This window comes from Lonchura striata, chromosome 5 (assembly GCF_050655825.1).
Source record: "Lonchura striata isolate lonStrDom1 chromosome 5, ASM5065582v1, whole genome shotgun sequence".
Taxonomy (NCBI): Eukaryota; Metazoa; Chordata; class Aves; order Passeriformes; family Estrildidae; genus Lonchura; species Lonchura striata.
Genome location: NC_140707.1, coordinates 14,355,438 through 14,382,155, shown reverse-complemented (window position 1 = coordinate 14,382,155; position 26,718 = coordinate 14,355,438). Strand labels below are relative to the sequence as shown.

The 26,718-nt window shown below is 43.9% G+C and overlaps 1 protein-coding gene and 1 long non-coding RNA gene across 33 annotated transcripts; both read right to left on the bottom strand.

Moving 5' to 3' along the window:
- Positions 1-283: 283 nt before the first annotated feature.
- On the bottom strand, positions 284-12,350 carry LOC144248579 (uncharacterized). Of its 6 annotated transcripts, none has more exons than XR_014955411.1 (5): positions 11,352-12,350; positions 4,058-11,202; positions 3,706-3,783; positions 2,979-3,162; positions 284-2,519 (listed from the first exon to the last, which is right to left on the bottom strand). It is a non-coding gene; the product is annotated as an uncharacterized LOC144248579 (long non-coding RNA). The 6 variants fall into 6 exon arrangements; XR_014955409.1 differs by having other exon boundaries at positions 3,085-3,162; XR_014955407.1 differs by lacking the exon at positions 284-2,519 and having other exon boundaries at positions 2,536-3,162; positions 4,058-4,121; positions 10,905-11,202.
- Positions 12,351-12,354: 4 nt separating this feature from the next.
- Positions 12,355-25,145, bottom strand: LOC146767248 (uncharacterized). 27 transcript variants are annotated; one of them, XM_085579797.1, is made up of 19 exons: positions 21,682-22,408; positions 21,244-21,365; positions 21,016-21,065; positions 17,676-17,839; positions 17,521-17,590; positions 17,340-17,444; positions 16,818-16,881; positions 16,698-16,739; positions 16,297-16,610; positions 15,458-16,216; positions 15,050-15,384; positions 14,304-14,969; positions 14,184-14,225; positions 13,785-14,098; positions 13,606-13,704; positions 13,066-13,129; positions 12,946-12,987; positions 12,536-12,858; positions 12,355-12,458 (listed from the first exon to the last, which is right to left on the bottom strand). In XM_085579797.1, the coding sequence occupies exons 2-6, from the start codon at positions 21,266-21,268 to the stop codon at positions 17,340-17,342; spliced, it is 414 nt and encodes a 137-aa protein (XP_085435923.1). In that variant the 5' UTR covers positions 21,269-21,365; positions 21,682-22,408; the 3' UTR covers positions 12,355-12,458; positions 12,536-12,858; positions 12,946-12,987; positions 13,066-13,129; positions 13,606-13,704; positions 13,785-14,098; positions 14,184-14,225; positions 14,304-14,969; positions 15,050-15,384; positions 15,458-16,216; positions 16,297-16,610; positions 16,698-16,739; positions 16,818-16,881. The 27 variants fall into 27 exon arrangements, 26 of the variants coding, with proteins under 26 accessions (XP_085435923.1, XP_085435932.1, XP_085435927.1 ...); XM_085579806.1 differs by having other exon boundaries at positions 13,785-13,856; XM_085579801.1 differs by having other exon boundaries at positions 12,536-12,608; positions 12,692-12,858; positions 13,785-14,969.
- Positions 25,146-26,718: the final 1,573 nt, after the last annotated feature.

The following is a 26,718-nucleotide window of genomic DNA, read 5'->3' as shown; positions in this document are numbered from 1 at the left end:
AGCTGGACATCCTCACACTCGCCCAAGCTGAGGCAGCTCTCACGTAGGGACAGAGCTGCTGCAGCATTTAACAACACTTAGAAATCACCCCTGCCTTGAGGGCGTCCAGAGCTGGGAGAAAGCCCTTCCCACCACCCTCTTGGATTTCCCTCCCTGCCCCTGGCTTTGCTTCCAGCTTGGGAAAGTTTGTCCTGGGGCCATTTCAGCAGCACGAAGGGCTTTTCCAACCTCAGGGGTTCCACGGGAGCCCAGTGACTGACCCAGCTGCGCACGCAGGCACACAGATCGATTATCCTGCCGTGAGCCAGAGCACTCCAGGGCATCCTTGGAACAGCTGCGGAGAGCGGGAAAAAGACACAGCTGCAGCACCGATCCCGCTCCCTGCTTTCCCAGAGGGGCAGGAACACCATTTCCTCCCGAGCCTGAGAGCTCCCAGGGAAATCCCTGTTAGGGTGGCACTGAAGGTGCCACATTTCTGGCACCCTTGCCCTAGAACCACGGCCCAGCAGGTTTCTGTGGGAGCGGGGATTGTTGCTGCAGCTCAGAAGCTGCACATCCCTAAAGCATTTCCTTAGGGACACGAAGCTCCCCGCGCGCATGTTGTAGTCCAGTTTGTAATTTCAGCGTCTTTCAAGAGAGTTTAAATCGCAATGAGGCGACTCGGTGCCAGCACAGCATTAGCTACGGGACATCGGGAGACTCACCAGACGACATTCTCGGCAGAGCCTCCATTCTCAGCGCTCCAGCTGCAGCGTTCGCATCTCTCACGGACTCCGAGCTCCGTTTCCAGGGCTCCCATCGGGAAACCGGCGGCCGCTCCCAGATGCAAACGCCCAGGGCACCGCCGATCCCAGCCCCTGCTCCTCTCCCCCCCGGACCCCCCTTCCTCCAGCCTTTACCCCTTTTAGAGCCACGGCCCCGCCCAGGACACAAACGGAGGCTCCCAGGTGCCTCCTGAGACCCAAATCATTCCAGGGGCATCAGGAAATCAAAAGAAATAAACTTTGTAGCCATGATTTCAAGTCTTTTGACTCTTCACATGGATAGTCTTAAGCCGTACTTTGTCATCATTTGGTCAGCTCATGAGGTTTTTTAGTTTTTAAAACTGTGTTTTCTCGAGGCAGAGAAACTGCAACTATCTATCTTTGAGTAGAGGAGCACATACAAAATGTCAGGGTGAAAGATTACTCATACCAGTGTGAAAAAAAACGCTAATTGCTTGGTTTTTAAAATTTTAAAAGTTTAATAATAATAAAATGGCTATAAAAATAATAATATCATTAGAGTACTAAAGCTTAGAGTTAGGACAATTACAAGACAAGAAAAAAAGTAAAGAATTACGGACGTCCGGATGTTCTCGGACATTAAGTTACGAAAAGCATGACTTGTGAATAAAGGAATCACCCTTAAACTAATATACTTGTTGCATATTTATATATCCTTTATGGTCATGAATGCATTCTATTTTAAACAAGAAACTCTGTTTGTTGTATGTTAATTGTTCCCTTTAATCCCTTGGTGTCTTCGAGTAAGGCCTGAAGAAATTAGCTTCTTCTGATAAGAAGCCATAAATTCCTCTCCTTTGGAAGATTTAGGTGTTCTTTGAAGTAAGTATCTCATTCCTAAAAAAAAAACTTCCCCACCTACATAGTCTCTATTTTAACATTATGTTAGAACCTAAAACTGTATTTAACACACTACTTAAGCGAATGAACACAGCATAACTTTCTAACATTACACTTATAATATTCATTATAGCCTTTGTGAAAAGCCAATCATAAAATATGCATTCTTCACACCAGCAAGGACAAGGAGGTATTGAAGGAGACTGTTGAAGGAGAGGTAAAGTCTTAAATGCTAAAACTGAAGACAGAGCATCACTAAGTCAAATGAAAGATTTGTCTATTTGCTTTTAAACTGATACAAAGCAAGACAAAGTAAATTATTATAACTACTTCAAATCTAGTTGAAAATGTGCTGAGGTGTGCATTAAGACAAAGGTGGAAGTTTACAAGTTACAAATGCTTAAGACACTTCTTGCTAGGGATAGATAGCATTGCATCCATTCCTGAAAGATTTGCATCTCAAAAAGATATGGCATATGAATTCTTAAATTAGACCAATAATGACATGCACCCAAAAAAGAAAAACATTCTCTCTTCTCCCTTTCTTTTTTGCTTTCTTGTCATAGAGTGTGACTAAGGAGAAACGAAAAGAATCCATGAGTGACAGAGCTGATTCCAATCAATCCTCCCCGATGGAGTGATCAAAGGCCAATTGTAGTGGACCAAACAGGGCTTTCCCCTTGGAAGTGTATTCCATCCCGTCGAGATCAGCACAAACACAAGGGATGAAACCGACTTCCCACGGCTGCCATCCAAGCTATGACACTGTAACTCAGTACCACCTGCACATTTTGTTGCTTGAATCCTTAAAGTAATGATTCTCTCCATCTCCATCCCTTAAAATCCAATTCTGTCAGCTTTTCAGTGTTCAAAAATGAACTAGTTAAGATAGCACTGAGGAAAGAAAGAACACAATAAGCATATTTTATTGTGTAAGTAAGTAGATTTGAGATGGAATTACTAAAAGGTAAGCATACATGGACCCCCCCCCCCCCCACACACACAGTTGTCTTTTTGCAGTTGCACTTAAGGATTGTACTTCAAATATGGTTACACAGATATCTTCCCCCCCCTCCACATTGACTGCCTCTTAATATTAGAACCGAATCTGCCACAAAATTACATGAAATAAAACAGTGAGAAATATACTTGAGAATGACTGTTGTTTACAAAACAGGTAATTTATAGTATACAATTACTGATAAGGTAGAACAAGAGTTCAAAAACTGGACTGCTTTACAAAGCACTTCTTCAAACATCAATTCTGGATTATTGCTGGAAGGTACTAAATGGTCTGTTATAGACTAATTTACAGACATTCATAGAATAGTGAAAAATGCATGCTTTAGAAACCTGGGACATTTCATGCCTTTGTGCTAGCAGAACATGAAAATGGAAGTGATTGGCATTTTTCAATGTAGGTTAGTAGCATTTAGAGTTTTTATTCTGGTGTACTAACTGATTCTTCGTATTTTTTCTCTTTTTTTTCAGGTGATTTTTCATCTTCAGGTTTAGTCCATGGAGGGCTGTGAAACTTCTGTAAAGGTAAAAACATGGTGTATAGAATACATATATACATAAACAGAAATAAAAAAGTCTGTTAAAATTCCATGGCAATGGAATTGTCCCTAGAAAAGGGTCCTGATCTCTAAGAAAGCATCATTAACAACCTTCACAGTGCAAAACCATACAAGTCTGATGCTACATACAGCTTCATATCACTGCATATTTTATGTATATATGTATGAAAACAAACACATAGGTATTTAATATTTAATTATTTTGGATAACTCTCTTTACTCCTGCTTCCAGGGCTATACACATCACATTGTCAAATTAAGTAATTTGACTACTAATTCATTTGACTACCAGCTTTCCAAATATTTCATAGTTTGCAAGTTGTTACCAGCCAGAAATCATTTTGAACAGATCAATTGCAATCAGACACAGTCAAAGTCTGAATTAAGTAGTCTTCTCTTTTGAGACAGAACTTGGTGAAGAATGTGTAAGTATACTTTAAGTAACTGAATCGCATGAGACTTTTTAGTAAAACCCCAAAAATTACTCTGGAAGAGAATACCTGAAAGCTTGTCTCTGTTTCTGCTGCTTCCAAACGAGATGCTGAATCATTACGATTCCCCAGACATGTCTTGGCAACCTGTCAATAGAAATGTCAGAGATAACTACTTCATATTTTTTCCAAAAATATTCAGTTTTCAAAAAAAAACCCAAAAAAACCCAAAAAAACCAAAATACCAAAAAAACCCAACAACAACAGCAAAAAACCAACCCAATTTGGGTCTTCTTTTAAGCCTACTTAATGAAATGAAACTAAGTTTTCATAGCTAAACTTATCCCAGACTCCCATCATCCCTGTAACAGTCTTCAACAATACAGTCTTGTGACAGCGAGTTTAACAACTTCATACTTACCCAGCTTTTTTTCTTCGTGTTTAAATCTCATCACCAATAGTGAAGTTTACTTCTACAGGTGGTCCTAGGGAACAGAAAATTAATTACAAGTGCCTTTTATGGGTGAGGAAATAGTAACAAACAGTAGAAAATCAGCATTACAGTTAGAACTTCTCTATTACTATTCTCTTGGCTATACTCTGGATCTCTTAGGTATAATAATCCCTGAATAGGAATATAAAGTCACTGAATGGAGAAGTCAGGTGACTCTCAAGGCAGAAAATCTTGCTGCATTACTTCCTGTCATTTTATTCAAGAAATAATGTCATATTCTTTGCCAATATGCTTTTTAATATCTGGGAAAGCAGAGTTGCACAGCATAAATAAAATTAATTACAAAGTGGATTTTTGAACTAAGGAGATCTTCAGGTATGAAACCAGAGATTTGCTCAACACTGGAAATTCTACTGTATTTAAATCCAAGTCCCTTCAGGAGTAGGATTAAGGATGCAATAAGAAAAGGAGCTGAAAGATTAAATACAGTCAAATATTCATAATACTTGGTCATTGCTCTAAAATGAGTTCACATTGGAATTTCTCTACTTGTTTTGCTATTAAAAGTGACACATTTAAATGGAGTGAAAACTACAAGGTTTTTTTAAAGTTTTGAGTCAGCAAGACTCCAGTGTAACAGTGGGAGGGGTTTAGTCATGTTTAAGCTACAGAAGGCAGCCTCTGAGATGATGCAGACGGATTTGATGTGGGGAGCTCTTTCTCATATTTTCCCACTCTAGACAGTAGAAATAAAAATTGGATTCATGTAGGGAATAATCAAGGCAGTATTGATTAAAATAAAGTCTATTGATAAAGCACCTACTCCTTTTATGACAAAAAATCAAACATCAAACAAACACGTGGTTTATGTCTTAGATAAAGACTAAAAAGTCAGATGACAGGGTAGCAATTTTTCGTAGTCTTGAAATACTTCAAAACCTTATACGTGTGGTCCTGTCAAAACTTCCATTTAAATTATTTACTCTTAATCTAGATTTAAAAAAAAATATTCCAAGCTGAATTATCCTCAGAAAAAATGAAGATTTAGGTGACTTCTAGGTGTGTGGCTTGAGGACAAAAGATACTCTAGGTCCAACAATCAATAGTATTGCAAAATGTGTAATAAAGAGGATAGAAATAATGCTAATTAAATATGATAATTTACATATCCAGAATTTTCTCTGACTGTACCTACTAGAACATGAAATCAGGTGACCTATTTCACCAACATCATTTATAGGAGATAGGAAGCAAAAACTATTAATTGCATTAGTAAAGCTAAAGGTCAACTTCTTAAGACATATGCAAAGGAAAAAGAAAAAAACAACCCCGGTCTGCTTTAGAGAAAATAAAAGTGAACAATAACACAATGCTGTATGAGTGAGTAGTCTTGCAGTGTCTTCATAGGCCAGACAACAAAGGCTATCTTGATAGGAAAAGAGCAATAAAGATTAAGTCTGTACTATTTCACATTTGTTCACTCAGAGATCTTCTCCTTTTAGTAGCACACCATATGGATCACTGTTGGAGAAAGACAGGGACTTTTTCCTAAGGATGTCTTTATGATGTTAAAGCATAACATATTCATTATTGACTCCTTATCACTGTGAAACATTGTATATCATTACCAAATAAATTACAGCTTGAAAACAACAACAGTTCAATAGCCAGGACTGTAACCAGCTCCTGTGGACGAGGTGCAAACACACACACACAGAGGGCTGGGTTTAACAGAATACAAACTGAATCCCACACACATATGACCTCAGGCATATATATATAAATACATACATATACATACACCCCCACCTGTGTGTATTTATGTGTTTTTATATGTCTATATCTACATGCATATATAAACACATAAATATGCAAACACGCATAACACATAGATCTTTGTGTCCCTCAGCTAAAGATCAGTGGCAGAATATAAACTCAATGAACTAGAATACTTTCCACCCCCTTAGGTGACAAAGAAAGCAAAATATTAAACTTCTGTTATTGTTGTTAGTTCCCTCTATGCCAAATAGTGGATTGTTTTGTATGTTTGTCCGTCAGATTTCCTCCCATGAGAGGTACAATCATTACCAATGGACAGAATGAGAGCTCGACATGGCAGAAACTATCAAAAAGCAAAAACTATTTGCTGTGTTGCTTTCCTCAGCTTAGCATGCAGCCCGATTAACAAATTGTCTGTGTGTGAAATTATGGCTATAAAATCTGCATATTGATTGGTCACGTACACAAAATTTGGGAAGTTATGGTATTCAATTGTCCTAGTAAACAGCACTGCAAAGCTGGAGAGCTTCACAGCTGGATGTATAAATGACAAAGGTGGATAAACAAAGGGTGCATCTTTATTACTGTGAGAACCCCGGCCTTGCTCTGGGGTCTCATGTGGTGGTGAAATTCCTCCTCCAACCCGTGCTTCCAAAGAAAAACTCCGCAGGCTTTAGCTGTTCGGTCTCAAGGCAGTTTATCGCTAGTTATCTAACAAATTATGTTCTTGGACTGCGGCTCTTTGATCAGCGGCCTGGGTAGAGGCACACACACCCCCTGACATCCTCTCGATCTGCTGTCTTCTTCGTCTCCCTCTCTGCCCAGGGCTGCTGCTATCTTTTATAAGATATATTACGTATAACATGTTTACAATTATTTCCCAATACCTACTACCTACGTTGCCAAGTGTTTTTCTACTCTAAACCAATCTGTGAGTGCCAACATCACCAAGAACATGGAGGTAAGGAAAAAGAAGGAGGAAGAACAGGATCAGCCCACTTTCCTCCATCTTAGAACTTCTGACCCCCATGTACATGTGTTAAAACCCCCCTGTACAATACTAAAGAAATTTCCCCTCTACTTTGTAACTACTTTTACTATACTATCTAACCTTTTGTGATTGCTTGTTCCACCTCCAAAGTTGGCAATTCATTCCATGGCTCAAACTCAAAATCACAGCTGTTTTTCAGCTGTCTGCCAGGGTCTAGAATGCCTCTGACCAAGGCCTGGAACCTCTAAAAATGTCTGAGAGACATTTTGAGTTCCCACATATTAGAAAAATTTTAACACGCCAGTCAGAACTCAGCATGTCCAGTGGCTATTGAATCATGCAACTTTACCTGCGAACAGCTGAACCATGTAAATATAAGTATTTTCTACTGCATCAACTCAGCAAATCAGAACTGGCTTTATGGTCAAAAAAACCATAACAATTTAAGGTCAAATAATCAATTCACAAGTGAACAGGAAATCAAGTTTAAATAAGTGGTATTATAACAGTTTTTGCAGTTAGAAAATCATTCTGCTGCTCCTAAAGAGCATCATCCAGATTTAGTTGACCAGACATTGGAGTTTCAGTGTTCCTGTGCATCACTGCTCCTCTTGGCTTCATAGGGCACAAAAAGCAGATAGGGAGGTTGTTTGTAAAGCACAATGGGAGAGAAAGTACTGGGTTAATTCTGAAGAAAAGAAACCAGATACAGGAGAAAAGAATGGTGTGGTTAGATCAACTGACAAACTAGTTATCTTAGTTGTCAGGTTAGGTTCACAGTTTACTCAAAGACACGTTTTATCAGATTTGCTCATGAATTTGTTACAGATCTGTACTGGGAGCTGCTTTAATCACTGTTTAGAAGAAAGATACAGAACAAGAAGTATGTGAAATGTGCATATACCTTCTCAGAAGACACCTCTGCAGTTTTTCATACGCTTTTCCTGTTTTAGATCAGTGTGCTAAGGGGATGGTTAAACTCAGATGATGCAACTTCTTATGACCTTCCTCTTCCTAGTCCTCATTTACAGAATCAAATTTACTTTAAGGATTTTATTGGCTTGAAATTTCGTTATAAAAATGGTTATTTTTTTCTCTTATTACACCCTTTGGAAAACAATTGGAGAGTGCAATTTGATCAAAGCTCTGAAACAGATTTAAGAAAATAAAGCAAAATGCTGTAGTTGCTTAGAAACGTATACAATTTTGGCTCCAATACAGAATATCCTTTGTCGTTGAATGATTAATGAACATAGAGTTTTTTTATTACAGGAAATTAAGGCAGTAAATAAAAAGCACTACCACTTCTATTTATCAGAGAAGATTCTGTAAGGACAAAGCAAAAAATCTAATAAGAGAACAAAGAATAATTTTATAAGTTCTTTGATGTTGTAGCAATACCAAGCAGGTAGTTAAAAATGAGATGTTATATGCATAAGAATTATCTGACACGAAAAGGCAATTAAGTAAATTATGGTGTAAAAGCCAAAATCCCAAAAGCTTTTGGGAAGACAGAAAAGGGAAGGAATACAGGGGGAAAAGCTCTGCAGAACTCTGGTTCTGCACAGAGACTTTCAGGAGTCAGACATAAGAAAGCATCTCCGGATAAGGCTAAGAAAAAGTAGTACTGACAAGATGCCTCTAATAAAGTACAAATAATAAAAAGAATGGAAACTTTTACAATACCGAAGGTAATTTGGAGGGGGGCTTTTGATGAATTTCAGATGCTGTATCACAGGATATTCTACCTACTTCTGGCTATTGCTGGTCCTATGCCAAATTTCATTACAGATAAATATCAGCAGCGTCTAATTTCCAGATTTGCTACTCTGTATCCCATTTGCCAATAACTTTTCATTTTTTGTATTTCAGTATTTGTTCTAATGTAAATGACACTAATTACTCTGAACAGGCATAAGCCCCATAAATACAAAATTGCAGAAAGATCACAAATTTAAGATAGAGATGCTTAGCCATACAGACTTAAAAATACCAGTTGGAACCAGCAACTAACCATTTTGCTTTATTTTTTGCCTCAGTATCTATAAGGTTGCATGTTCTTCTCTAGTTAGTCTTCACTACCTTAATTCTTTCTAAATAGAAATCACATTTTATTTATCAGAGACACAATAAAAGGACCTTTGTGAAGTTCTGAGAAAGGATTACTGAAATAATAGGTTTCTAAGCAATGCAGTTTCTAGTACATCTTCACAAATATTACTTTGAAATGCTGCATTACAACCTTAACCATCCAGCCTTAATCTTCCTTCATTTGAATGCAAGAAGCTGTAAAAACTTCAGAAAAAATGACACAGTCAAGTAATGAAAAAAACAATTAAAACTCTTCCTAAGTGTTGCATTTTCTCCAAGTGATAGTGTTCACAGGTACAAATGGCAGCTTTGACTTACCAAAGAATTAGGATCCTTTGGGTATAAATTCCTTCCAGTACTTTCAGAACTTAAAGTGGTATTTCTAATGCCACTATATGTAGGCTAATTGTGGAAAGAAGATTTTTATTTCAGTTCTCAAAGCTAATAATTTGAATTCCTTGTGCCTTTCGTCTCTCTATGTTAATGTGAGATGATGATGATGAAGAAGAAAAGATTGCTAACCAATGTCATCACCTGCACTATTTTTATGGCCATTTTAGCCTATATTAAGATGGACAGGGTGTCTGTCTGCTGATGGACTAAACAGTTAAAAATACAAGCTGTTAGAAGGACAAAAAACAACCACCTAAATAAGTAAACCACCATCTCAATAACTAAAACCTTGATTTTATGGAAAGGTGAATCTTTTAGGTGTCTTTGACTGCAATACTTGATGCAGAAATTAAATACTGGTTTGACTTTTGAAATATATTACCAGTTATTTTCTTTCCCTTTCTCTTTTAATGTATTCACTTCTGTATAAAAGAGCTGTTTAAAATGTCTGATACAAGTATTTAGCCTAAGAGGAAGAAGAAGAGGGGAGAGGAGGAGAGCGTAAGAGGAAGAAAAAGAGGAGAGAGTGAGGAGGAGAGAGTAAGAGGAAGAAAAAGAGGAGGGAGGGAGAAGAAGAAGAAAGAGAAGAGAGCGAGAAGAAAGAGAAGAGAGCGAGAAGAAAGAGAAGAGAGCGAGAAGAAAGAGAAGAGAGCGAGAAGAAAGAGAAGAGAGCGAGAAGAAAGAGAAGAGAGCGAGAAGAAAGAGAAGAGAGCGAGAAGAAAAACTGAGAAGAAAAGGAAGAGGAGAGAGTGAGAAGAAGAAAGAAAACAAAGCAAGAAAAATAAGAGTCAGAGATAAAAAGAAAAACCAAAACAGTCAGATTAGAAAGAGAAAGGCAGAGAAAGAGGAAAGAAAGGTGGGGAAAAGAGAAAAAGAGTGAAAGACAAACAGAAAAGGAAGCACTTGAAATGAAAGAGAAAAGGAAATAGAGAGACAAGAAAAAGAAGAAATAGAGCTGAAAACCTACAGGAAAACAAATGGAGAGACTGAACACAAGGTAGGGTTCAAGAGAGAAAGAAATAGAGAGTTAGAAACACAAAAAAATTAAAGATGGACAGAAAAGGAAAAAGGGTTAGAGACAAAGAAAATGATAGCAAGTGTTAGAAAGACAAAGGCTGACAAAGAGGAAAAAAAAGAAGAAAACATAGTGAAACCTAGATTGAAAGAGACAGACAAAGAGACATGGGGAAATACATGTAGAGGAATGGAAGAAAATAGACAGGGTGAGAAGGAAATAGGGTTAGAGAAACATAGAGATGTGTTAGAAATGGAAACAAAGGAAAACACAGCCAGAGACAAAGAGTTACACATGGAAGGATAAAGTGAGGAATAGACTAAAGAGGAAAGTAAGAGGCAAAGGGAGAAAAAGGGTGAAAACGATAGGACTCAACCACACCAAAGAAAGACAGGAGATGAATGTTGGGCGGGGCAGAGGGTAAGAGGCATCATTATTAGGGCTGATTAATCTTTATTCCCTTAATTTAAACTTCAGCAATACACAGGGAAACAACATATACAAATGCAAGTACAGAGACAAATAAAACAAAGAATACATCATACCTAGGCACACAAGTACAAGTCCAATTTACATACAGCAAAATACATCAAAAGACAGGAACAACTGCAAAGACAGAACAATATAATGTAATACAAGCCAAATACATATTGACACAATATAACCGTGTCTCCATTTCAGAAAAGTCCACAACGCTTTTATTGTTATGACGCACGCGGAACAAAAACGGCGCAAAACGCTCCGCCGACGTGCACGCCCCCTTCGCACTACGCACAAACTCACATTCACGGCAACTCGCTCCGGAGACTCCCAAAAAATCCTCCTGCCTGATGAAAACCCCCCCTGAAAGGCAAAGGCCATACACACAAGGTTGGAACTGCTCCACACACACACACAGCTGCAGACACAAGCACACACAAACTCTCACAGACAGACACAGACAGTCACACTCTCACACATTCTTCTGCTGACACGCTGGCTGCCACCCTTACGTGAAACGCTGCACTGAAGAATATGCTTAAACGCTTCTTCTGACCGCAGGACCTCCATGTCAAATGGTAGATTCCAGGAAATTCTGTAGGGACCCGGGGACCTACGAGACAAGGGGAGGCAGTCAGTGACTGACTATCTGAGAGCTAGGAGCTATACCAACTCTGGGCCCATCAGGGTTGTACCCCAAACCCCGTAGAGAACAGATGAACGGCAAAGCTCTATAACTGCTCTACCTGAGCGTGACTACGTGCCCGGGCAAGGCAGCTCCGATCATAATTGCCACAACAGAGGTGCATATAACATAAGGCAACGTAGGTACATACAGTATAAGCACAAACAACATAAGGCAACGTAGGTACATACAGTATAAGCACAAACAACATAAGACAACATAGGTAGGCGCAACATGCACACATACAATAGAAGCCGACACAGGTAGGTGCAACATAAGTGCATACAACGTAAGCCGACAGAGATACAAGATACAAGAAAACCCTCCCCCAGGACTAGTGCTCTCTGCCACAGATTTGAACTGTCAGCATCTGAAATTAAGTTAGGACTAGTGTCAAACGGCTGCAAGACAACTTCACAGCACCAAACATGTTATGTCAATCTCCCCATACAATCTAGAGCCCAACTACACCCTGCAAATGACAAATTTCACGTCCCCAGGACTTGTGCTATTACAGGCTATGCAGCAGGGCAGAGCAGTTGTGGGACAACTACGTGCAGACACCCGTGACACAGGACAGGGAGAGAGAGCTTTTGAGGAGAAGAAAGGACCGAGAGACCCAAAGAACACAGAGTGCACCAGAGACAAGTGACAGGACACACACCAGAACTGCTCTGCCCTGAGCACCTCAGCACTGTGATCAAAACAGTCACTTTTCCTTTAGCTGGCCTAAGGGGACACTTCTTGCACATCCCTGCCCCCAAAGCTGATCCTAAAGGCCCTCCCAGCACCCCGCTTTCACCCCCTCTGTGGGCCTTAGCCCTCCACTTATCTCTCTGGCATCTGGGGATGAGAATCCACGTCGCCTGGCAATGGAGGCTGCCTCGCCTGCGGGGAATGTCCTATGGTCACCGGGCTGTGGTCCCGTGCTCAGCTACAATCGAGAACCCCAAACATCACTGCATGATCTTAGCTGCACAATGGACAAAACCCAGCAATCCTGCTACTCACCATTCTCCTGAGAATGCTCGGGCCGCACATTTTGGCCAGGCTCAGAGGCTGCCACCGTCATCGCAGGGTCTGCCTGGGTTAAGAAGAGACAAAGAGACTCGGCATTGCTGAAAACTAAGTGGACCTTGGCTCCCCCTCCCTACCTCGGCGTCTCACCACAACTCCTCAGCCATTGCCAAAGGCAACTCTGATGCAATCTTAAAATACAAAATTTCAAGGCTTCATCTCAGAGTCCTGCAATACTTCCCGAGAGCTCACAAGCACAGGAAATCCAGGCCATCAGCTGTTGGTGACAGGGGCTTGGCATATGCTGAGTGGATTCCCTAAAGCACACAAACAACAATGGATGCTTACAATTGCACCAAAACCTGAAACCTGAGCAAGAACAACTGCTTCTGTCCACTGCTCACCTGGCACACAGGGCCTTGACTGCTGCTAACTGCCGGGACCTCCTAAAAATAAAGGCAAAGAACACTGCTGTAACATGGTCACCATTCAGGCTGCCCCTGCAAATGCAAACAATGACTGACCTGCTCAAGGGAAAATCCTCACGCAACAATGGGGCTCTCTGCCACTGACCTGAACTGTCTGCATCTGAAAGGAAGTTAGGACTAGTGTCAAACGGCTGCAGGACAACTTCACAGCACCAAACATATTAAGGCAATCTCCTAATACAATCTAGAGCCCAACTACACCCTGCAAATGACAAATTTCAAGTCCCCAGGACTTGTGCTATTACAGGCTATGAAGCAGGGCAGAGCAGTTGTGGGACAAATACGTGCAGACACCCGTGACACAGGACAGGGAGAGAGAGCTTTTGAGGAGAAGAAAGGACCGAGAGACCCAAAGAACACAGAGTGCACCAGAGACAAGTGACAGGACACACACCAGAACTGCTCTGCCCTGAGCACCTCAGCACTGTGATCAAAACAGACACTTTCCCTTTAGCTGATCTAAGGGGACACTTCTTGGACATCCCCATCTCCAAAACTGACTCAAAAAACCCCTCCTGGGGAGTCCCAACCCGGCACCTCCTCCATCCCCTCTGTGGGTTGTAGCTCTCCACTTACCTTGCACATATCTGGGGATGCAAATCCCCATCAGGTGCAGAACGAGGCCTCCTGCCTGTCTGGGAAGTTCCAGTTGTCATCAGGCTGTTATCTCTTGCTCTGCCAAGAGAAAGAAAACCAAACGTCAGCGCACTACCTTAACAGCACATGGGCCAGAACCTGACAATTCTGCTACTCACCGTCTCCCAAGAAGTCTTGGGCCACACACCTCAGGCGCGCTTGGATTCTGACACCGTCATCTCAAGGCACACCTAGGTTAAGGGCAGACAAGGTGACATGGCATTGCTGCAACTTGAGGGTACCCTCGCTCCTCTTCCCTGCCTCACCACAACTCCTTGCCCATTCCTGTGGGTTACCAGGAAGGGTCCTTGAAATGCAAAATTGGAAAGCTCTGTCACAGGGTCCTGTAATGCTTCTGGCAAGACCACACGTGCATGAAAACTGGTCCATCAGCCAGTTGGAGACAGAGGTATAAGTACTCTGAGTGGATTCCCTAAAGCACACAAACAACAGTGGATGCTTACAGTTCCACCAAAAACTAAAAGCTGAGCAAAAAACTCCTTTGGTCCATTGCTCACCTGGCACACTTGGCCTTGACTGCTGCTATCTGCCTGGACCACCTAAAAATAAAGGCAAAGAACACTGCTGTAACATGGTCACCATTCAGGCTGCCCCTGCAAATGCAAACAATGACTGACCTGATCATGGGAAAATCCTCACGCAACAATGGGGCCCTCTGCCACTGACCTGAACTGTCTGCATCTGAAAGAAGTTAGGACTAGTGTCAAACAGCTGCAGGACAACTTAACAGCACCAAACATATTAAGGCAATCTCCTAATACAATCTAGAGCCCAACTACACCCTGCAAATGACAAATTTCAAGTCCCCAGGACTTGTGCTATTACAGGCTATGCAGCAGGGCAGAGCAGTTGTGGGACAAATACGTGCAGACACCCGTGACACAGGACAGGATGTGACAAACCAGGGGACAGGACAGGGAGAGAGAGCTCTTGATGAGAAGAATATCTGCAAGGACCGAGAGACCCAAACAACACAGAGTGCACCAGACACATGTGACAGGACACTCATCGGAACTGCTCTGCCCTGCATGCCTCAGCACTAAGGTCAAAACAGACACTTTTCGCCTTTAGATGGTCTAAGGAGACACTTCTTGGACGTCCCCAATTCCAAACTGACTGAAAAACCCCTCCTGGGGAGTCCCAACCTGGCACCTCGCTTATCACGCCCCTCTGTGGGTCATAACCCTCCACTTATCTTGCACATATCTGGGGATGCAAATCCCTGTTGGGTGCAGAAGAACGCCATCTCCCTGTCTGGTAAGTTCCAGCTGTCACCTCTTGGTCTGCCAAGGGAAAGAAAACTAAACATCAGTGCACAATCTGAACAGCACATCAGCCAAAACCTGGTAAATCTGCTACTCACCATCCTCCTCAGAATGCCCGGGTTCTTGGCCCTCACGCTTTGGGCGTGCTTGGATTCTGACACCGTCATCGCAGGGGACACCTGGGTTAAGTGGAGACAAGGCAACATGGCATTGCTGAAACACGAGTGGAATTTGATTCCTCCCCGACTCACCGCAACACCTTGGCCATTCCCTCAGGGCTACCAGGATGGGACCTTGAAATGCAGGATTGGAAGGCTCCATCACAGGGTCCTGTAATGCTTCCAGCGAGCTCACAAGGGCATGAAACCTGGTCCATCAGCCAGTTGGTAACGGAGGTATGCGCACTCGGAGTTGATTCCCTAAAGCACAAAATCTAGAATAAATGCTTAGAATTGCACCAAAAATTGAGACCTGAGCAAAACCAACTGTTTCTGTCCACTGCTCACCTTGGACACTTGGCGTTGACTGCTGCTAACTGTCTGGACCTCCTAAAACTAAAGGCAAAGAACACTGCTGTAACACAGTCACCCTTTAGGCTGCCCCTGCAAATGCAAACAACGACTGACCTGATCATGGCAACACCCTCACCCAGGACTGGGGCTCTCTGCCACTGATTGGAGTCGTCAGCATCTTGAAAGGAAGTTAGGACTAGTATCAAATGGCTGCAGGACAACTTAGCATCACCAAACATATTAAGGCAATCTCCTAATACAATCTAGAGCCCAACTACACCCTGCAAATGACAAATTTCAAGTCCCCAGGACTTGTGCTATTACAGGCTATGCAGCAGGGCAGAGCAGTTGTGGGACAAATACGTGCAGACACCCGTGACACAGGACAGGGAGAGAGAGCTTTTGAGGAGAAGAAAGGACCGAGAGACCCAAAGAACACAGAGTGCACCAGAGACAAGTGACAGGACACACACCAGAACTGCTCTGCCCTGAGCACCTCAGCACTGTGACCAAAACAGACACTTTCCCTTTAGCTGATCTGAGGGGACACTTCTTGGACATCCCCATCTCCAAAACTGACTCAAAAACCCCTCCTGGGGAGTCCCAACCCGGCACCTCTTCCATCCCCTCTGTGGGTTGTAGCTCTCCACTTATCTTGCACATATCTGGGGATGCAAATCCCCATCAGGTGCAGAACGAGGCCTCCTGCCTGTCTGGGAAGTTCCAGTTGTCATCAGGCTGTTATCTCTTGCTCTGCCAAGAGAAAGAAAACCAAACGTCAGCGCACTACCTTAACAGCACATGGGCCAGAACCTGACAATTCTGCTACTCACCGTCTCCCAAGAAGTCTTGGGCCACACACCTCAGGCGCGCTTGGATTCTGACACCGTCATCTCAAGGCACACCTAGGTTAAGGGCAGACAAGGTGACATGGCATTGCTGCAACTTGAGGGTACCCTCGCTCCTCTTCCCTGCCTCACCACAACTCCTTGCCCATTCCTGTGGGTTACCAGGAGGGGACCTTGAAATGCAAAATTGGAAGGCTCTGTCACAGGGTCCTGTAATGCTTCTGGCAAGACCACACGTGCATGAAACCCGGTCCATCAGCCAGTTGGAGACAGAGGTATAAGTACACTGAGTGGATTCCCTAAAGCACACAAACAACAGTGGATGCTTACAGTTCCACCAAAAACTAAAAGCTGAGCAAAAACAACTGCTTTGGTCCACTGCTCACCTGGCACACAGGGCCTTGACTGCTGCTATCTGCCTGGACCTCCTAAAAATAAAGGCAAAGAACACTGCTGTAACACAGTCACCATTTAGGCTGCCCCTGCAAATGCAAACAATGACTGACCTGATCATGGCAACACCCTCACCCAGGACTGGGGCTCTCTGCCACTGATTGGAGTTGTCAGCATCTGAAAGGAAGTTAGGACTAGTATCAAACGGCTGCAGGACAACTTAGCATCACCAAACACGTTATGTCAATCTCCCCATACAATCTAGAGCCCAACTACACCCTGCAAATGACAAATTTCAAGTCCCCAGGACTTGTGCTATTACAGGCTATGAAGCAGGGCAGAGCAGTTGTGGGACAAATACGTGCAGACACCCGTGACACAGGACAGGGAGAGAGAGCTTTTGAGGAGAAGAAAGAGCTGAGAGACCCAAAGAACACAGAGTGCACCAGAGACAAGTGACAGGACACACACCAGAACTGCTCTGCCCTGAGCACCTCAGCACTGTGATCAAAACAGACACTTTCCCTTTAGCTGATCTAAGGGGACACTTCTTGCACATCCCCACCCCCAAAGCTCATTCAAAATGCCCTCCCAGCACCCGGCTTTCACCCCCTCTGTGGGCCTTAGCACTCCACTTATCTCTCAGGATCTGGGGATGAGAATCCATGTCGCCTGGCAATGGAGGCTGCCTCGCCAGCGGGGAATGTCCTATGGTCACCGGGCTGTGGTCCCGTGCTCAGCTACAATCAAGAACACCAAACATCACTGCACGATCTCAGCCGCACAGCAGCCACAACTGAGCAATTCTCTGCTCACCATTATTCTCCTGAGAACGCCGGGCTCCTCGGGCCGCACGCTTCGCCCACGCCCTCCTGGCAGGGTCTGCCTGGCTGAAGAGCAGGCGAGGTGAGGTGGCGTTCCCAAAACTCGAGTGGACCCTGGTCCCCCTCACTAGTAGTTCCCCGACTTACAGCAACTCCTCGGCCGCTCCTGAGGCTCCCTGGTGCCACCTCCAAGTGACAAAGATCAAGGCTTCGTCGCAGAGCCGTGTGCCGCTCCCCGAATTCCCAGGAGAGCGAAGGAGCGGCTCTGCGGCCGCTTGCAGGGGGGTCTCGCTGGTACATGAGTGGACTGCCTGATGCACACAAACATGAATGGATACTGAGACTTGCAGCAGAGACACTACAGCTGCAGGCACACAAATTCATAAATAATTAAACTAACAAAACCCCAAAATCCTACCAAAATATTAATTTTATTTACCCAGTATCCAAATTGCCAAATAGATTAACAGAGACACCCTGTCCTATCCCCTCAATTACGCCTCTAAAATCTATGCCAAACAAATCCCGAAAACTAAGAAAACCCTGCCTGTATTGAAATAAAAAAAAGTCTTGTAAACGTTATAAATTCATTAACCTAACACATCAGAACCATAAAAATATTAAACCTTTATGAACAGCAGTACTCACGACCCTCGTTTCAACATATAAAAGTAAAGCTATCCCTACTACTAACCTAACACAAATATCACAAAATATAGCAGTAAGAAAAGAAAAAAAAAAATAATCCTCACTATAACTAGAATATAAATTTTTTATTTTAAGCCAAGAAAAATTCATACATTCTAAACAGGAACTTCCTCAAAATCAAGTATTTCAATAAACGCAAAAAACTCTAACATATTTCAAATAACTACAAAAAGGCTAAAAAACAGAAAACAATCAAGCAACCCACCACAACTATCTAAAACTATCTACAATAAACCTTCTTTAAAAAAACCCAACAAATACTTCTTACCACCTCAACAATACATCACCAGTGACACCAAACAACTCAAAATACTGTAACTCCCATCCAAAAAATGCTCTATAAACTGAAACACTAAAACTCATCTAAAACACCCACTTACCCTTCAATAACCTCCTCTAACCTACACACAAATCTAAAACCAATAAGAATTAACTATAAACTATCATACCTTAAAGAACTCCACCATTAAACACTACTGTACCAGACTTACTATAAATCAAAAACCCCAAAAAAACACACCACTGTTAACATCACCAAAACATTTTTCTCCATTCCTCTAACAACCAAATACAAACCTCGATTTACCTTCACTTGAAAAACATACAATACACCTACAACCAACTGCCCCAAAAATAAAAACACAGTCCTACCATCCAGCATAAATTCATCCAAATGAAACTTCAAAAAAATAAAGCTCCAAAACATCTGTAATAATCCAACAACATTAGATGAAAAGTATAACAAAAATATTTTTTAAATCATCCAAATTCTTCTAAAAGACTATTATACCACAAAAAAGAAAAAAAAAAAAAAGAAAGCAAAATCAAAAAGCATAAAAGTCCCACCAATTTAATCAAAAACAGCCAGAATGGCTCCATGAGCCAACAAAAAAAAACCCCAACTTATAAGAAAATGCCAAACCACCTCAGAAACAAACAATAAAACACAGCCCCTCTTACCATGGTATTATTTTAGTACTATGATTAAAATACACATTCTATACAAAAATGTCCTCTACCCTTCCATCAATGCCACATAAAGCAAATAAATTAACTGTTATCATACAGGACATCCATATAAAAAAAATCTCAATTGCCCTAAAACCTTAAAAATAATTACAAATTAACCCCAAAATGAAAACTTTAACAAAAGAAACCCAAAAACAAACAACAGAAACTAAAAATACACCACCATAGAACTACCTACCAGCAAAAACAACCCCACACCACACTCTTTTCACTAACAGTTGTCAGTGAGACACATCACAAAAATGAAACAAAAATAAAAAACAGCCCTAGAGAAACCCACAAAACAAATCACAAAACCCACTAGAAAAAGAAGTCCAACCAACTTACTAAACTTCAAACCATACAACAGACCCTGAAAGCTGCTAAAAATTAAAACCATACCTCTACACTAACTCAAAGAGTAACCAGCATTCTGCTAAGTTAGCTTTAAAAACCAAACTAATAAAGGAGATTAACAAAAACCTAAACCACTAGACAATAAAAAGAGAAGCACCCAAATAAATAACTACTTTAAAAAATCCACTGTATAAATACACAAGTTCCTAAAAAAAACACTGATAAAAAGCAACCAACAAATACATCAAACTGAAACAAAAACCCAAATAAATACAGTAACAACAAAAAAATTATTCCTAACTCAATAAACCCATAATGCCTCAAACCATCAAAATACAAATACCACCTAGAAATAAACACATCACCAAAAGAGAAATGTAACCACAAACAATAAGTCCCAAATTACCGGTAACAATAAAACGTCCACAACAATTAAACAAACCAAATGAATAAAACTACTATAGGAAAATTTAAAAAATGCAATTACCAAGATTAAAAAAAAACCTCACTAATTCACTATAGCACACTACCTCAAGCCCACCAAAACTAACACTACATACTCATGCTAATAAAAGCCACCACATCCTAATTAAAAACCAACCCTGTACTTCATGCTACGACCCATAAAAATCAGTGTAAAACTTAAAAAAACATATCCTGTAAGAAGATAACTACAATTATATTTTCACAACATGAAAATAATCCAAACAAAACATCCAACATATCGCACAAAAAAAAAAAAAAAAATCCAACAACCAACTCAATCCAAAAAAACCCTTGTCACAGCACCTGAACCAAGAACCGTAACAACCAACAAGTACACCGTGACCCTTCTACACCAACTACGAACAAAAGAAAACGACCCAAAACATTCCTCAGGAGCGCCTCAAAACCAGCGCAGCGAGGGAGGCTGGAAGATGCGAAGCCGCGCTCCCGGCCCCGGGCGCAGCGCGGCTCCAGCAGGAAAGCGGCTCCTCCGGCAGGCAGAGGCGGCGCCGCGCCGGGAGACCCCCGCCCGCTGCCCCCGGCCCGGCGGGGCCGGCGCCGCGCCCGGGGGGCCCCGGCGGCGCCCGAGCCCCGCGCCCGGAGCGGCGGCACCGGCCGGCACCGGCCCCGCCCGCGCCGCCTCCCCCGCCCGCCGGCCCGGCCAAAGCTCCGCTCGGCTCCGCACGGCTCGCACCGGCGCGGCTCCGGCGGGCCCGCGGCAGCCCAGCCGCGCCCAGCTCCCCTTCCGCCCCGGCCAGCCCCGGCACTGCCGGCAGGGCTCCGCGCCGGACCCTTCGCTGCCGGGCCGGGGGCAGAAGAAGCGCCCCGAATGCAGCGGCACAGCCCGATCCCCGCCCTGCCAGCGCTGCCACGGCTGCAGCTCCCTTCCTCTGAAGCCCCGACACTGACGCCACGCTCCGGCGCTCACCTCACCCCAACGAGGGCACGGAAATGTAGGCTTCCCTTCAACTGCGTCCCCTAGAAGAGAAGAAAAGAAGCGGCTTGCCTCAAACGATGGCAAAAGGGGGCTTCTTACCTCAGTCCAAACCCCTTAAAAGGCGGGACAACAGGACTGCCCCCTCCAATTCAACCTCAGGAGGACGAAGTTTCAAAGGGAAAGGAGAAAAGCCCCGGCTGCAAAGGCGCACCGGCTCACCTGCTCGGCTGCTGCTTCTCGGCATAAAGGTTTGTCCCTCGGCTCCTCCTCTGAGCAAGGCTCCACTTATCCAGGTGGGTTTCCAGGTGATCCCCCGGACCCTGTGCGAAGCGCCCACCGTCCTTCCAGGAGACAGCCCCGGGAGCCCCCCATAAACTCCTCTCCTCCAGCAGCTCCGTGCAAAAGCGATGCGAGGAAAACCCCCTAAATCAGCTGCCGGAGGAGCCGCCCCCTCCTCATCATGCTAACAGCTCACACTTGGGGCTGCTCTGAGCCCTCCTCATCCTCACAGCTCACACCTGCCGCTGTTGCCACTCTCCAACAGCGTCTCTCTGTCTCCAGCACACAGCCCACTTCTCACAGACACAGATCCAACAGAAATCTGCTACGGGTGTCGGCTTTTCCTAATCCATCTGGGTACACGATTAAAACACGTACGTGCATTGATGGTCATTGAGAGAAAGCTTTCCCCTGGACAAAACAGTCCTTTTGCCGGCACACTTTGATACACCTTCGCAAAAAGCAGAAGCAGTAGCGAGTCCTAAGACCCCTGCCGAAGAACCCAGCCCTGCTTGGGACACCCAAAGCAGCAGACCTCGAAAAAGGAGGGGAAAAGTCAAGCTTGGAGGGGAAAAAGAGGACAGAAGTACAGCAGCCTTTAAAAATGCCTGCACGGAGCAATAGTGGGAACCAGTCACATTTCTTCTTTCCTTGCTTTCTGTGATGACATAAGTAGGAAGTAAGAACACGTTAAACAAAAGGCAAGAGCTAGGATTTGACAGGTCTTCATTTTGGCAGGCGCCCCGAGCTCCACGGCTGCGGGGGAAAGATGCGAAGGGGCGACGGGAAGAGAGGAGGGAGAGCGGGACATGCGGAAGGGCGGGGAGGGAGGTCGGGCTGCGGAGGAAAGCGGGCGGGGAAGGGAAAGGCCGGCAGGGCAGCAAGAGGGACGGGGCACAGAGGAGGGAGAGAGGGGGAATGGAACGGAGCAGCGGGGCAGGGACAGGACAGGAAGGAGCCGGGTTTGGGGGGGACACGGAAACGAGGGAAAGAGAGGTAACTGAACACGGGCAGGAGCATGGAGCGGGAGAGAGAGGGACAGGAGGGGATCCTCCCGGCGCCCCGGCTCCGCCCCGGCTCCGCCCCGCCCGGGCTGCTGCGCTCGGCAGAGCTCGGCTCCGTTCGGCTGCACTCGGCTCCTCGGCCAGCTTCGGCTACTTTCGGCCACGCTCGGCTATTTCCTGCCGCATTCGCCTCCATTCGCCTCTTCGGCAAAGCTCGGCTCGCCGACACAGAAGGAGGAAGGAAAATGGAAAAGGAATGGGGGAGAGAACAAGAGGGAGAAGGGAGACACAGAGGGAAAGTGTCCTTACACCTGGTGGCACCCTGACTCTGTCTGATTTCCTATCGGCCTTCAGGTCTGGAGAGTTTCTTTGGTTTTGAATTATATGTTCTAATGAACTCCCCCAAAGCCAGAGCTATATTCTGCATGGACAGCTGCTCTTGCACGAATACAGGGAGATTTCCAGCAGCTCTGCTGGGCTGGGATAGGCTCCCATGGTAAGCTGAGAGGATGGAGACTCGGCCCCCAAGCTACAGCCACTGGGACAACTCTCCATCACGGGGCCAGGGAGCTGTGCAGGGCACAGACTCCCCTCATCCCCAGCACTGCTGTCCCCGGAGAGCCCGCTGGCTCTCTGCTCCTGAGAAACACTCTCTTCTCGCAAAAACCCAACTCCCTCACCACCTGCATCTGCTTCTTCTTCAGTATTGCCCGCAACCTTCATTTCTGCTCTCTCAAAGCACTGTTCATCTCCACCTCTTTTTCATTGCAACATCTTTCAGTTGACACCTTTGAAGTGAAGAGGCCACTGAATTCTACCATTACAGTGTAAACCACTCAGTACTGACAGAGCCTGCTATTAGTTTTAGTCCTCAGTTCTGCATTCCAAGGGATACTTTTGAAAACACACTGAAAACTCATAAAATACGTGGCATTCACTGGAGCCAGGGCTCACTTCTGCATTGTGCCTTGGCACAAACATGCTCCATCACCTGTGACATCTCTCCTGCATTGACCATTGTTCAAAGCTTTCCTGCAGGGGCCTGACGGAGCAACAGGAGCTTGCTGAGCTTCTGTCAGGGCAGGAGCATAACAGGGTGCAGATCCTGTCCTGACCCCACCCTGCATTCCTTCCTGCTCTGATACTCAATGACAAACATCCTCTGGGCCTCTACGTTACCAAATACAAGGACATGCCAACGTTTAGCGAGGACAATTTCAGCTTTCCCAATCTAAACTTTCCATATGATGTAATGACACTGTCACTTATTTACTGAGAACCCCAGCCCACGTAGCCTAGAGAAGTGTCTGTTGGCTCAGAGCAAGCTTTAGGAGCCTGGAAGAAGCTTGTTTTGATTTAGATGCCAGGCCCAAGACTGCATTTGAACTCCTGTCTCCCCACCAGAGGTTTCTAACCCATCCCCTGTGTCACATGTGCAACACCAAATACAGCAGAAAAGCACTTCTGGGAGAAGCTTAGGAATGGAGGAAAGTATAGTTATTATAAATGTTTCATATATCTGTATGTAAAGATAGATAAATAGATAGCTAAATATGTACAGACACCTGTACACCCACCTACACCGGTATCTATATGAAGTCCTTTTTAGACCCTTCCCTAAATTTGTAAGTGATTGGTGCTTATAGAGGCAAACAAAATGAACTTTTAAGTTAAGCCAACTTGGGTGGCTATTTGTGTCACAACAGTCTCTGAAAAAATGATGACAGCACTTAAAAGTCACCAATAGTAATAATAATAACAACAGTAATAAAGTATTTTGCTGCTATTTTGGCAGCTTATGCTGCTTCTTGTACTTACTGCTCAATGTCTTGCTATTTCAGTAGTTCACTATGAAGCAATGAAGCAATAAAGCAAAAGCCTTAAGGCTGGCTGCTTAGCTTACAAGAAGCTCTGTTACAATTTGGAGAAGAAATAAAACTTGGAGCATTATCAGTAAAACAGAGATTCTACCCATACCCATTAAAAATGCAGTATTTGCTCTGCAGACCTGCAAAAACTTACTTTAAAAGGTTAACTGTGACCTTTCATAAACCCAGTCTCATTTTAGCAGAAGAGTTTCCTGCTTCTCTGTGACTGTGAGATGTATCTATTAAGTTCCTTTCAAAGGCCTTGCCTGACCTATTCATTTTGCAATTGAGAGCCAAAATAGCTCAATATCAAATATCTGCAAGCACCTTAGTACTTTTGGAAGAGTGGAACTGCTCGATCAAATCCTCACGCTGACCACACTGTTTCAAAATGCAACAATGAATTATGTCATTATGTCTCCATTTGGAAAGGATTATAATGTAAAATTAAGACAAGAGCCTGCCCTACTCTGAAGGCATGGGGACAATGGGGATTTGAGTCCCCAGTATGTAACTACTGTTGCAAATGGAAGACATCTATCAAGAACAGAGACGTGCGTTACTGCACGAGATACAGTGCCCAAGTCCCAGACTTCATTAACCTTAATTAAATGGTCTTGAAACCAAAATTTTTCCATAGCAGTTCAACGGCATTAAAAGGGCCCTCCCTCTCTGTAAATGGTTTTGATACATAAACATGCAAGCACTCCCAGAAGGGCCACATCCTTAAGGACTGCTACTATATATTTACTTTATGAAGACGCTGCCCCATCTGCTGGATCAGCCACGCACACGGCCCCACTGCTACGCTTGAGTGTGGCACTGGAATAAAACTTTTCTTGTGTTTAGGAACAAAACCCCGTCAGTCAAATCCACAATCATTCCAGCAGCAAGTAGGGATGCACCAAACTGCTCGGGTTTCCATCCCTGTTTATTCTGGAAACTGACCACAAACTCCTACGGAGATTTTGAAGGGCACAAGGGCTTCTTGTGAAAGCACAAAGGAAAGAATAAATGACTAAACAGGTATGTTCAGAAGAATAGGTGGGAGGTTTGTACCTAAGCACATAAGGCCACAGCCTCCTTTTTCAACATGTACAATCGTAGAATCAGAGAATGGTTTGGGTTGGAAGGGACCCCAAAGCTTTTCTCATCCCATCCCCTGCAGGGACACCTTCCACTAGAGCAGGTTGTTCCAAACCCCATCCAACCTGGCCTTGGACAATTCCAGGGGTGGGGCTGCCTCAGCTTCTCTGGGCAACCTCTGCTAGGGCCTTGCCACCATAACAGGGAAGAATTTCTTCTGTATATAGGATTTCTTTAAGCTTTAAAGTCCTAAAGCAGAGGCCACCTCAGGCAGGCATTTACGGATGTAAAGGGTCCTTCTCAAAGGTAACTGTAAAACATGTTCAATGTTCATTAACCTTTCATATGCTGCTCACCAATTACGGAGTGCTTTGAAGAATTTTTAATGAACGTAAATTTTAACCAAAAATACTGCAAAGCCATTATTAATACTGTATGTAGGCACAGGGTACCTGACTTGTAAAGCTGCTAGAAACCTGAACTCTTCTGATAAGATTTGCCACATTTTTTCTTTAAATAAATACATTTTAAAAAATCATCAAATGTCCCTGCTTTATTTCACCACGGCAACAAAATAAGCACAGTCTCAAGTCTGTGCTTCTGTTTCCTATTACATTAATTTCTCCTACCCTGTTCCTCCCTCAAAGCAGTGAACGTGCAGGCAAAGTAATCCTGCCATTGCTCCAGCTCCATGGAGGATACAAACCTGCCTGCAGCCTCTGTCCCTCTGCTACTAGGCAGTCACTGCTGCGCCCAGGCTCTTTATTCACGGTTGTAACAGAAATACTTTCATTTTTTTCTCTTAAAAAGACACCTAACATTTCACCAGATGGTATCAGCACTTCCAAGTGCCTGTAAACCAGACTCCCCAAGCCCAGCCCATTAGCAGCTGCTCTGTGAGTGGCAAAAGAATCCAGAAATTAATCACCTACCTTACACCGCTTCTCACCTGGTCTTGGCTACTTCCTTTCCTCAGGCTCTGGCAAGAAACCCAGACATGAAGCAATTCCCCAACCACAATGACAGCCATGAAAAGCTATTTAGGCTGCTGACAGTTTGGCCGTATCACTGGGCAGTCTGACTGAATTAGCACAGAGAATTTTAGGCTCCCCACACTCTTCTGAGCAGAGGTAGGGTGCGTTATGTTCCTGTCTTGTGGAAACCTGGCACGTGGCAGAATGGGAGTTGGGTTTGTGCATCCTTTGCTGCTTACTCCTCTCCTTACCCCCAAAAACTGGACGTGGAGCTGCAGACGTCCTTTTTACCTTTGTACTGGGGAACAAAGAGGTGGCAGATCCCCACCATTAATAGCCTGTGCAGACAGACCAACAATGAAATACAACTGTACTGGGTTTGCAAGGCAAAGCTTTGGTAGCAGGGTGGGGGGCAGAGCGGCGGCTTCTGCAAGAAGCTGCTGGCAGCTTCCTCCATGTCTGGCAGAGCCAGTCCCTGGCAGC